Below are 11,831 nucleotides of genomic sequence, written 5' to 3' on the forward strand. Positions count from 1 at the left end.
TCATTCAATCACCAGCGCCTCACTGCATTACTGTAGTTGCTGGTGACGTAAATGTCAGGCTTAAAGTGGAGCATTACACTTGTAGGATGACATTTGCTGCAGTACCTTTGGCAAAGGCAGTGATGTGCCAGACCTTATGGGAGAGTGCAGCGTGCTTGCCAAAAAAACCTTTCTGCGCTTGAAAAGGGTGTGGAGAGCTTGCCTCGCTGAACAAAGTCCTGCCATTCAGTGGGTTTTCACTTAACTTTCCAAAATCAGAGTAATGTTTTTAGAAAAGACTCTGTAGAATAAGTTACAAGTTTATGCTGAATTTTGAAAATTTCACTTTTACTGTGGTAAAAATGACTTTTTAAATTCTCTAGATTAGTGACAGTGTAACCAAATTCCCTGGAAAACGAAAGAAGTTGTTATTTGACATGGTAGGATTCCTGTAGGAATGGCAAAAATACTTCACCGTTCATCAACTATCTGCACAACAAGCAGATGAGTTTTGTAGATTCCACTCTCATGACACCATAGTCTCCAAGATAATAAATTTGTGGTATATTTTGTTTAAGACTTGTTGCTTGTTCAGACCTAGAACTCTGTTTTCTGGAAAATTAAGAAAGAAGGTTCAGAAACTACACTAACACGTCTCAGAAAATGGCAGTGATGGAATGGTACATAACTGAAAATGCAGCCAGGAGATTTCCAGTCTCTGGGCATAAGTCTTGAGTTAGGTTTGCTCTACTCATAAGTAAATCCACGAGTTGCCTTAAAAAATACAAAGTGCTCATGATAATGATGACAATTTTCTGCACAGTATGGGCAGAAGTGAATTAACAAGCTGCAACACTTCGGTTACTGTAGTCAGAGGGTTACTGAAGTTGCCAGCTGTTCTGGAGGGACTGGAATTCACGTGTGGAAGAGAAAGATAAGGGTTCTTCATTTTTTGTGCTGTATGATCAGAGAATCATCCTTTGGTTTGGGGGGCAGGAGGAGAAAAAGATAAGTAGGCCTGTCGTGAGTGTGGATGTGTGGTGTGATGGTCTGCAACTCAAGGATGATACTTTAGATCAACCTGGGTTTGTGGGCTGTAGAAAGTCACAGGGCTTTTTTATTTTATTTTATTTTAATTTTTGTCCAAAAAGCCAAATAATTCAAAACTTGTTTGTTTTAGCAGGTAAACTCTAGGACCTAAATGCTTCCGGACAGGAAGATGTGTGCGTTATCAACCAGACCCCAAAAGAAGAGCGGGTTCAAGCCACTGCCAGTTGTGATCATAGGTAAGCCTTCTCCTCCCAGCCTTACTGTTGCTGCTTTGGACTTACTGTCTCCAGCTTTGTCCCATGTACTCTTACTCAAACCAGAAATGCTTGGCCCCTGTTTCTGCATCCTTTCCCTGACAGCCAAACTTTCTCTTGTTCTAAGAAAAAGACCACTAAGACTTGTGGGAAGTAAGGAACCAGGTATTTGACAAACTAAAACATATGCCTCTTTTTTAATAGCAAAATTTCTAACCTTTTGAGCACCAGTTCAGGCCTGGTTTTTCTGCTGCTTATTTAGAAGGGTGTGAAACCTTTTCACTACAGATAATCAACTTGCTGTGAAGTGATTAGCTGTAGTGCTTGAACTGAGGTGAGTTTGGGTGATCTTTTTTCCCCATTGTGTGCGTTCAGAAAGTGCTCCAGATGCTGTTAAAGCTCCTTGAAATTTTTCGCAGATTTCTTTTAAAATACAACTCGGCTACACTGATTTTGTGCAGATTTAATGGAACGGTAAAAAGCTCTGCATTTTCTACCTGTTTAGAAAACAGGTTATGTAGTCACTGTCTTATCTCCCTTGCAAGAGGGGAGCTTTGTAGTGAGGTGATCCTTGGAGCAAAGCACAAGTAGTGATGTCAATGCCTTCCCCTCTGTGACCGATCATGAGCTGTGTTCGAGTGCAGGTGTTGGACCCTGTTCATCTGAGCCTGTGTTTAAATGCCTTGTAAAGCTGGGTTCCTTCCTTATCTCTCATCTGATTTATAACACCCAAGAGCACTAGTCCAAAGTTAGTGCGCCACATAAATCACACTTAATCCTTGCTAACAGCGAGTTTGACAAGGACACTACTACCAGCAGGTTCTAGTCTGAGAGTGATTCTGTACTGCTCAGTTGTAAAACAAGTCTTTAGGTAGGAGGGAGGATATTTTGGTACATCCCTAGTGTACCTATCCAGTGTGGAGATGTTACTAAAGCCTCAGAAGCACCAGTGTGAAGATGTGTGCTCTGAGGAGGCTGTTGGACTGAAGCAGCTCAGCTATTTCTCTGCAGCTGGATGTTGCACGCATGTTCTAGCTACTTCTCCAGGCTCGGCTCCAGGAAGGCTCTGGCTCACTCCGCTGTGCTGGCAGCCTCATGAAAGCAGTTGCTTTCTAGAATAGTTCAAGCCCCAGAGGCAGCTGTACTTGTGACATCCATACCAAACTTAGATGTGGTTCAGAGTAAATCTCCTGCTTGCATTGCTGAGTGTTGTGCACTCAGGTGATTAAGTTTGGCTTAGGTACCCCCTTGTACTTCCTAAAGCAAAGTAAGCTGGAAAGTGGTGTATTTTACTATAGCTGCAGTTTAGTTTGCTTTATATTGTCTGTTGCTGTTGGTTTTGGATAACTTTCCTGCCAGTGGAATATTCCAAACACTGACCTGCAGCTGCTGGTCCTTGCTCAGCACAGCAGACTTTGACCCCAACTGCAGCACGCACTGCCCTTCACATAGCTCAGCTCACTGATAGCCTTACAGCCCGAGCCTCCCTCCGTCCCACATCCCCAAGAAGCAGCCTTTGCTCCAGTCACTCATGCATGCGGCACGGGCACTGTGTCAACACAGGCTGCTGTGTCACTTCAGCTCTCCTCCCCGATGTCGTCACTGCATTGTGTAATGGGGGTTAGTAACATTCTAGTGAGGAGCAAAGCCTGAGCAGCCGGAGAGGCTGACACCTCGTTATGCAGACTCCGTAAAATATTAAACACGCTGGAGAACAGCCATGTGAAAACTTTCCACTGACTACTCTCACTGAGCTTTGGAGTCACATATATCAAGTTTTTCCACTGGCTGCTGGCTAGTCAGCAGGAGTTCAGTCATCCAGCAATCTGGTCACGGTGCTGTATCCTGGGGAGTTGCCTTGGCATGGCAGGGAGACCTTTTTTCCTCGACACACTGCCTGCAGTACCATGGTAGGGCTGGTTCCCATCTGAAAGTGTCCTCAAGACACTTCCACAAAACTGCTGTTGCCAGATATCCCCTGTTAGATGGGATTTCTTACTGAGTAGAGCTGTTTCCCCTTCACTTCAGTAGTCACTCTTTTCTGGACTTACTCTTTATCCTCTGCACAATGAACTACTGTGCACTGGTGTGAAATGTGTAACGAGGAAAGCTGAGACCCCCCCAGTCAGTATGTGAACAGTTTCTAAACCTTTAAAGAAGTTATTAAGCAATAACTCAATTCATTAGCATGCTAGAGACTTCAGGCTCCAGTTGAGGTTAGCATCTGGCTGAGGAGATGTTACAAACATCTGGAACTGAGGAGAAGGGGACATATGAGGGTAAAATGACTTCCTCAACTCCATCCAGTAGGTCACTGGTCAACCTGGAGTCCCTTGCATCCACAGCAGTGTCTTATCCTTTGAATTGGTCTGGATATTAGAAATGCTTCACAAAAGGGTGCTCTGTCTCCAGGAGTATAAAATCTTCTCAATTGTGTCTTTTTTAGGAAATGGACCTTCAGGAATCTGTCTCTCATATTTGCTGTCAGGCTACATCCCTTACTTCAAAAGAGACTCTCTTCATCCTCACCCTATTCTTCAGAGGAAACTGGAAGAGTCACCAGATGTCTCCATTTTGGACCAGGTTAGAGTAAAGAGAAACAGTATGAGATCATAGTAAAGCATCCTAGGGCTATACTGTAAGGAGTAACCTCACTTGAATTTTCAAAGTACACAGCCAGAATGAGCCTTAAGCAAAGTACTTTTTGTTATCCGGATCTCCCTTGTATGAAATGTCTGCGTCGCTGCTAAGATCCTTGAGGTAGTCCTTGGGCAATAGCAGGGTCTGTGTGCCAGTAAATGAGCTTCACAGAACGCAAAACCCACTGCTCTGAAATACTGGAGTAACGTGCAGTCTGCTGCCTGACAGGACATGCATTTTAAGCATCTGCTCTGCCTCTCTTTAGGATTTGGAGTATCTGTCTGAAGGCTTGGAGGGACGATCCCACAGCCCTGTGGCTCTTCTGTTTGATACTCTTCAGCGTCCAGACACAGACTTTGGTGGCACAGCAGAATCTGTCCTCACTTGGTGGCACGAGACTGACAGAGCCATCCCCCACCTGGTGCTTGGCAGAAACGCTCCTGGAGGTGCCTGGCATGTATGTGAACTGAACCCTAACTGCTTAGGTCTGCATGTTGTAAGAGAGCCAAATGTACACAGACAAGCCAACATTTAAAAAGAAGGGCGGAAAAAGGCATTTTTATGTCCAGTCTGTTGTTCTCTTTTGAAAACATGGTTTCCTTTGTGGCAGCAGATCAGAGGAAATCACTGATTTCGTTATCTCTGCCTCATTGAAATGTGACATAATCGCATTTCACTTCTTACACTGAATAACTAAAAGTCATTTTACTGTGTTTAATGTTCCAGTCTATCGAGGGCTCTATGGTTACCCTGAGCAGAGGGGAATGGATGGGGCTCCCAGATCTCCTGTTCAAGGACTGGCTAAAGCAAAAGAAAAGGTAAAATAACTGTGATGTGATGACTTGCAAACATCTGGAAGTTATTATTTGGGAATGTGGAGCAGAGTGCACTTACTGAATGCAGCTACCCATCTGTTACAGATGATTTTAGTGAGACAAAGGGCACTCTCTAACACCCAGTAAAAGTCTGTTCTGCATTCAGTGATTCAGGTGGAGTTGCAGTGCTGCTTGGAATGTCCAGAATTCTCAGCACCCACTGGGGAGATGGATCACAGTGACCATGGGTTCTGAATAAAGCTTGAAAAAGGCATGATCATCTGTCTGCCGTGTCTACTGCTGCTGTCCCTAATGACAAGTATAATCAGCTCAGCTACTGTGCAGTCTCTGAGGTGTTTCTGCTCCTGAGATGTGTAGAAGTTAATATTAAGAAGTCCAGGAGTTAAAAATGAAAAAGAAGTAAGATGTGAGAGGAAAGCATAAATGAGCAACCAAGTTCTTAGGAATTCATGCTAGAGAAATCTGCCTCTGTCCAGCAGCTTGTGGACTTGAGTGTTAGCTCTGTATACCAGGAATAACTTTGCTCAAGTCAGGGAAACTAGATAAGTCTTCGCTGGTAGTGCCAGGATAAATGGCTCTAGGATACATTTGGTGCAAGAGGGGAGAAATTCCAGTCTCTTACTTAACTGCTGCTTGACCTTTGTTTGCACTATATTACAGAGGCCTCAGAAACAACAGAGCCACGGCAGAAGACATTGCTCAATATTACCAACACTATGTGATGAAGAAAGGGTTGCAGAAGAACTTCAGATGTGGAACTGTTGTGACCTCTGTGCGGAAAGTGAGTGCAGAGAGCATCTCCAACCACGCACAGAAAGGCCTGCAGGAGAACAGTGACTCACTTTGGAACTCCAATGAGAAAAGCACGGAGGTCTTTCAGGTGGAAGGATTTTTCAAAACGATAAAAGGTGATAAAGAGCCCTTCTCCATCTGTGCAGAGAATGTGGTCCTAGCTACAGGAACATATGATCGTCCTACTTGGCTTGGGGTCAAGGGAGAGAACCTTTCCTATGTTCATCACCAGCTGTCTGCCCTAGAGGAAGCAGTGAAGAACAACAGCATTGGCATCATGTCAGATGCGGTCTTGATTGTAGGTGCTGGTCTGACAGCTGCTGATGCAATTCTCTTTGCTCACCATAGCAATATTCCAGTAATCCATGTTTTTCGGAGACGAGTCAGTGATCCGGGTCTCATTTTTAACCAGCTCCCCAAAACGATGTACCCTGAGTACCACAAAGTCTATCAGATGATGAAAGAACAGCCAGCTGCTTGTGCAGGGCCCTATGAGTGTTACGTTAGCCTTCCTGAACATCACGTGCTATCCTTCAGCAAAGACAAGAAATGTATCTTACAAGACAAGAATGGCTGCCAGAAAGTTTATAAAATTTCCATGGCTCTTGTTCTGACTGGCTCAAACCCCAACCTCTTCTTCCTGCCAAATAATGGCATTGACCTGGCAGTGGACAGTGACCAACCAGTCAATCCAAAGAGGAATCCCATAGATGTTGACCCATTCACCTATGAATGCACTCAGGAGAAAGGGCTTTATGCTCTAGGACCTCTGGCTGGAGATAACTTTGTGCGCTTTGTCCAGGGAGGGGCTCTGGCTGTTGCCAGCTCTCTGTTAAAGAAAGCAAACAAAAATCCCCCCTAACAACAAAAAAAATCCCTGTGCTGACTGTGTCTGAGTGGGTTACTGCTGCTTTCTTAGAGAAGGAAGTCGTCAGATTTGTCCATCCTCAAATATAAAGCCCACTCCTGGTATTCTCCAAGGTTATGCAGAGAGTTACTAGGTTCTTACTGAGTTATTTGAGAAGATGAAGTGACCAAATACAGAGTGGATTACACACACAGCAGTACCTTCAGTCCCTGGGGATTCAGCTCCTTTCCTGCACAGCTGTGCATGAAGGCTGCAGGGGCTTTGAATCTTGTGCCTGGAAAAGCAGGGGGCAACTTATTGATAGCTCTTCTATATGACACCTTCCAGATTGCTGAAAACTCAATTGGGGAACAATCAATGTTAATTAATTATTTCCAGACAGCAGGCTGACAGCCCTGTATCTGTCAGTGTCCTACAGTGTAAGCCAACGTGGTTTTATTTGCTCCTGTGGCTTGGCAGTATGTTCCTATTAGACCAGAAATCACTGCAAGATGCTGCAAGGTGCTCTGGCACATGAAGTGCTGCTTTGCAAGTAAAAACTGACATGCAAACAGTCCAAACTGCATTACTGTCTCACGGACACCAGCAACAAGCAATATATATTATCTTTCTCATCAGGAGATTCCTGTGATGGTTTTGTTTTTCTCTTTCTTGAGGAGGGATGGTACTGATTTACAAACACTTGGTTTTGTCATCTTGCAGCTTTCTACTTCCTAAATCCTAAAACTGTGGTGGCCAAATTCGTGGCAGCTGCTGCAGAGACAGCAGAACTGAGGGGTTGTTCCTGGTCTGTCCTGTAACTGCCCAGGTACTGTATGTGGCTTCTGCTGCAGAGAATGCTTCAGAAAGATGCAATATGTTATACACGATGGGAATTTCTAATGTAATGTGATTTATTTTTTATTAAGAATACTATTTGTGTACAGGGGAAACGGCACAGTCACTTTTGGATAATTTTATGCTATATATCGTAATTTTTTACACTAGTTTTCTACAAGATTTTTATTGGCAAAGTTATTTTGTTACAGGCTTGCAGTCAGTGCTTTGAACGAGCTGGGGTGGGTGGGAATGATGCCTCATGTTGCAAAACAGCATTCTCAACAGATGTACAGGGCCTTTCATACCTCTCACAGGAAAAAAATTGGAGTTGTAGCTCATCTTATCTGCTGTAAAGACAACCTCTGCTCCCGGTGCTGCACTGAAACCCACTGCCCTGACAGGATGCAGCACACGCCTCTGGAAAGCTGCGAATGTGGAGACAGTGGCTGGCTGTGAGTGGCTCAGCCTCGAGTTGAGATGTAGAAGGAGTTTGTCTGTGGTGTTGCTGTGTCACACTTGAATATTTTTGCCACTGACCTTTGTATGAATTTTTTCAATAAAGTGATTTCAGGCTTAGTCTGTGTTTGGGGTTTTTTTTTACTCTAAATTTGAATATTTGACCCAGAGAAAATCTAATGAACTGTCCACCAGCTTCCTAGCAAGTACCAGGATGTGGTTTTGGCCTGTTAAATCTTGCATGTTTCCTTTCCCTATGGATTTGTTTTCTGTGTATCTTCCTCTCTCCAGTAGGATGGAGAACCCTTGCCAAGTGCTTTAGCAGTGTCCATTTATTCTGTGAGGCTAAAACACAATAGCAAACCTACCTATTTGCCAAGCATATTCTTGCCTAGAGGATCTTAGATCCCTTCCCTGTTACCTACTGCCTTCTGTCAGGAAAAATCCCAAATCAAGGCCTAGTCCAGTAAGTTTAGATCAGAAGGGGTGGTTGAAGGTGTCAGGTCCAACCTCAGTAAAACAGGGCAAGCTTTGAAGTTAGAACTGGTTGCTCAGTCCCTTGACAGGGAAAGCTTTAAGTATCTTCCAGGAGGGAGATTGTACAGTCAACGTTTGATTGCCCCATTCAACATTTGACCACCTTTGAGAATTGTGGGATAGCTTCTTAATGTGATTTAATGTGTTAAAACTCCAATCCTCTCTGCTCTGAAAGCTGAAGCTGGAGGGCCCACAGGATTCTGGGGGCACAGAGGTGTGATGTGGATGAGTTTACTGCTCTGTGGCACTGCTCATGGGCCAGAGAGGTGGCAATGCCCCCAGGGCTCTCTTTGGTAGCATTGCTTTAAATGAGGTGGCAGTTGTTTCCCTGAATCTTTTATCCTGGCAATGTGGGAATTACCGAGTGTGGATAATGTGGTCCTGTGCCGTCTTACATGTTTTCGGTACTCCCCAGGAGAGATGAGCTGGTTGTTCTTTCACCCTGCATTATATTCCCCTAGACCAGGACCCAAGCAGTGCAGGGTTGTGCTGTTCCTGTCTCGCAGGTAAACTTTGCTAGGAAAACAAAAAAGATAAAACAGTGATCAATGTTCAGCTTTCTAAAAATACCAATTCTGCCCAGGTCCCGAACTCCTGCATGAAAAGCAAATGAAGTGAAGAATGAAAGCCGAAGGGCATCTTAAACAAACCAAGGAGCATCAGAATGTGCTGAGAATAAGAGCAGAGGGTTGGTGTCAAGTGAAACGCTGCTTTTCCCATCACTGAGATCAAAGTCACAGCGTTCGTGACGATCATTCCTGTATCCCGTGTTTTGTTTCCGTGATCTAATTTGCCCTGCACTGGGGAGCTCCTAATGAGGGTATGGGGGGAGCTTGGGTGACTGAGTTTTAAATAGCCAGCTTTCTTGTCCAAGAGCTAATTTCCTGCCCTGTGTAGGAACGGAAAGGGAAGTGTTTTTTCACAACTGATGCTTAAAAAATATCCTACATTCTGCCTCAGAGGGATATCAAAGCAGAGGATCTCGGTAGTAGAGGTGGTGGTTTACTCATCAACGACAAGAAGACCTCAGGGCAAGGCTGCGTGGTGCTAATCCAATTTGTCCTTCAGTTCTCAGTATCCAGGGACACAAATATGAATTATTGTTCCAAAACAATCAGCTGGGAGAGTGAACAGATACCGGCTTTGTTATGTGGGGGATTCACCCTTGCCTTATAACCTTGACCTACAGCATGTGATGGGACCAGGAAAAAAAAAACCAGTCACCTCCTGGGCGTTCTGCAAATCACGCGCCAGCAATGGGAGCGACGCAGCTTCAGGCGAGACACTAAATGCTTTCAACACCGTTTCCATTGCTGTGTGTGAGGCCCAGCTGGGAGGTTACTCTGGTGAGTTAGCTGGGTATTTAAAGTCGGAGACCACTCTACTTCCTTCCTCTGCCCTCTGCTAGTCCCTTGGTGGCCTCTGTGCTGCCCTTTGGGAGCCTTCTGCAGCCATGGTGACCAGAGCAGATCTGGGAAGCCTCAGGCAAGCCCTTGCTCTGCAAAATTCAGGTAAAGGAGTTTTATTTTTTATTATTGGCTGCCGCTAAGAGGTGATGCTCAGGAAAACCTCACAGCATCAGCAAGGCTTCCACGTCAGGCATCCAATTTCTGTCCTTCAGGGCTCTTCAGCCTCCTTTGGTTCCCCCCCTGAACTGATCAACCCCCAGTCTGTGTCTTCGCACACCCGCTGGCACTCACCAGGAGCAGTGGAAAATTATGCGCCCAGAACAAAAACAAGGATTTGAAGTTTACCAACAAGACAAAAAAAAGTGAATTGAAGGGTTTTTTTAAAGTTTTATTGTGCTACTGAGTCCTTGTAGCCGAGGCTGATGTGTTTTAAATAAACATGCTCGCGGGTGTGTCGGAGCTGACTGTACAAGTCTAAACTCGGGTACCTTTTATTATGCAGTTAACAGCCCAGGCTTACTGCTGCTACTCTGTGCTTTGGTGAAGGACTTACAAGATGTCAGAGCACATTCGTTGTGAGCTTTCACTTCTTAAATGAAAGGCAGGGTACCCTCTTTTTATAAAGAGCCGTCTTTAACTTATCATCTAGTTTGAAATTATTTCAGTAAAATGGTGTTGGGAACCCCTTCGGTTGTTCAGCATTCGCTTTTTTTTGGCTACACTTGGTCTGTCTTTGACCACAGCACTAAATCCAGCTACATCTTGGCCAAACCACTCTATTTAAAAGGTCTACAGGGCATTACGATACGTTGCAAGTCCCATGATTGTGTAAGCCTTAGCTTTTATAACAGCCCTTGGGGAGCTGTCAGAGGGTTGCAAGCTGTGGTGGCTTAAATTAACCTGCTTTATTTGTGAAATACAGATATTTGTGGGCAGGCCAGCAGCCAGCACTTCACTGCTAACTGACAGCTGCTGAGGTCGAGCTAAGCTGCTTGTAACTGGGGGGCACTTTTGGGGCTTCTCACAGAAAGGGTTTCAAGCTGGAACCAAGCCTGGAGTCTCCAGGGAACACACAGAGGGGCAGAGCAGTCACCTCCCCTGAACTTTCTGCAAAGGAAACAGAATGGGTTTTGTTTTCCAGCCCGACTTTTGCTGGTTCCATTCATTTCTTGGAAGCGCTGCTGACAGTTGGGCTTGATTTTACGGCTACACCGCAGCGAGCTGGAAGGGAGGGAAAGGAGAGGAATCCCGAGCCAGGCAGCACACACGCACAGGCAGCGTGGCCCTGCTCCATAACCAGCATCACTGCCAGCTGGGAAAGCCCGCTTTGGAAGGTGAAAGCACTGTTTATTTAAGATATTTACCCCACAGGTGAATTTCCACATCTCAGTCTCTCTGGAAGCGAAGGGACTGGTGAAATAACCGCAGGAACCACCTTGACGGACCGGGACACAGCTGCAAAGCGCTGCGATCCCCACAGCGGCGGCCGAGCTGCAGTGTTTGATTTCAGCCCAGTTATCTGCGGGGGTAAACAGGGCCAGTTTGGCCGCGATGTTAAACTGGAGCCGGGTCAGAGGGTGTTTGCTGGGTAACGGCAAACCAGGAATGAAGAGGCAGTTCAATGGGGGTTGCGAGCGTGTAAAGTTACTGCTGATGACGAAGTGCGGATTTGGGGATTTTATATCGGGTAAGTCTCCAAATTTCAATTGCGCTTTTATAACCCCCCTGAACCTTTTGCCAGGGAGGCAAAATTTAACCGGAGGACAAGCAAAGGGCAGGATGAAATCATTCCTTTAATGGCGAAGAAATAGAAAACCAGGAGAGCTGTGCTTTTTTATGAGACCACAGACACAGTTTCAGGCCTGAAACGATCATTGAGCCAGCCCAGCGGAGCAAACCTCATTTGCAACTTGGCATTAATACCCAAATTATCCAGTATTACCGTAACTCCGAGTCAGCAGAGGTCTCAGAGGCACAGATAGCTTTCAAAGCTAATAAACCAACTGATGGATCTTTCAGCTGAAAAAGCCAGGGAATTTGTACGTCAGAAAAAAAATTCCGTGGTGGTTTTCTGGCGTAATAAATGGACTTTTCAGTTTAATCATTAAGGTCTAGTAAAAACAAGCAAATGACAAAGTGGTGGGATGTGGAGTGCAGATGCACCAGTGGCTGTGGTGCTGGAAGCCTGGTG

The 11,831-nt window shown here is 45.2% G+C and overlaps 1 protein-coding gene across 2 annotated transcripts; it reads left to right on the plus strand.

Annotated features, from left to right (window-relative positions):
• The first annotated feature begins 803 nt into the window (after positions 1 to 803).
• On the plus strand, positions 804 to 6,564 carry OSGIN1 (oxidative stress induced growth inhibitor 1). 2 transcript variants are annotated; one of them, XM_010189143.1, is made up of 6 exons: positions 804 to 848; positions 1,244 to 1,265; positions 3,730 to 3,866; positions 4,189 to 4,380; positions 4,650 to 4,741; positions 5,420 to 6,564. In XM_010189143.1, exons 1-6 carry the CDS (start codon positions 804 to 806, stop codon positions 6,411 to 6,413), a joined length of 1,482 nt encoding a protein of 493 aa, XP_010187445.1. In that variant the 3' UTR covers positions 6,414 to 6,564. The 2 variants fall into 2 exon arrangements, with proteins under 2 accessions (XP_010187445.1, XP_010187444.1); XM_010189142.1 differs by lacking the exon at positions 804 to 848 and having other exon boundaries at positions 1,181 to 1,265.
• The last annotated feature ends 5,267 nt before the right edge of the window (positions 6,565 to 11,831 follow it).

This window comes from Mesitornis unicolor, unplaced genomic scaffold (assembly GCF_000695765.1).
Source record: "Mesitornis unicolor isolate BGI_N332 unplaced genomic scaffold, ASM69576v1 scaffold11147, whole genome shotgun sequence".
Taxonomy (NCBI): domain Eukaryota; kingdom Metazoa; phylum Chordata; class Aves; order Mesitornithiformes; family Mesitornithidae; genus Mesitornis; species Mesitornis unicolor.

What these genes read in the sequence shown, in the direction of transcription:
- OSGIN1 (XM_010189142.1), top strand. Translation starts at nt 1,181, where the DNA reads ATGCTTCCGGACAGGAAGATGTGTGCGTTATCAACCAGACCCCAAAAG. An exon ending in ACTGCCAGTTGTGATCATAG is followed by an intron (nt 1,266 to 3,729) that starts GTAAGCCTTCTC and finishes TGTCTTTTTTAG; the next exon opens with GAAATGGACCTTCAGGAATC. An exon ending in ATGTCTCCATTTTGGACCAG is followed by an intron (nt 3,867 to 4,188) that starts GTTAGAGTAAAG and finishes GCCTCTCTTTAG; the next exon opens with GATTTGGAGTATCTGTCTGA.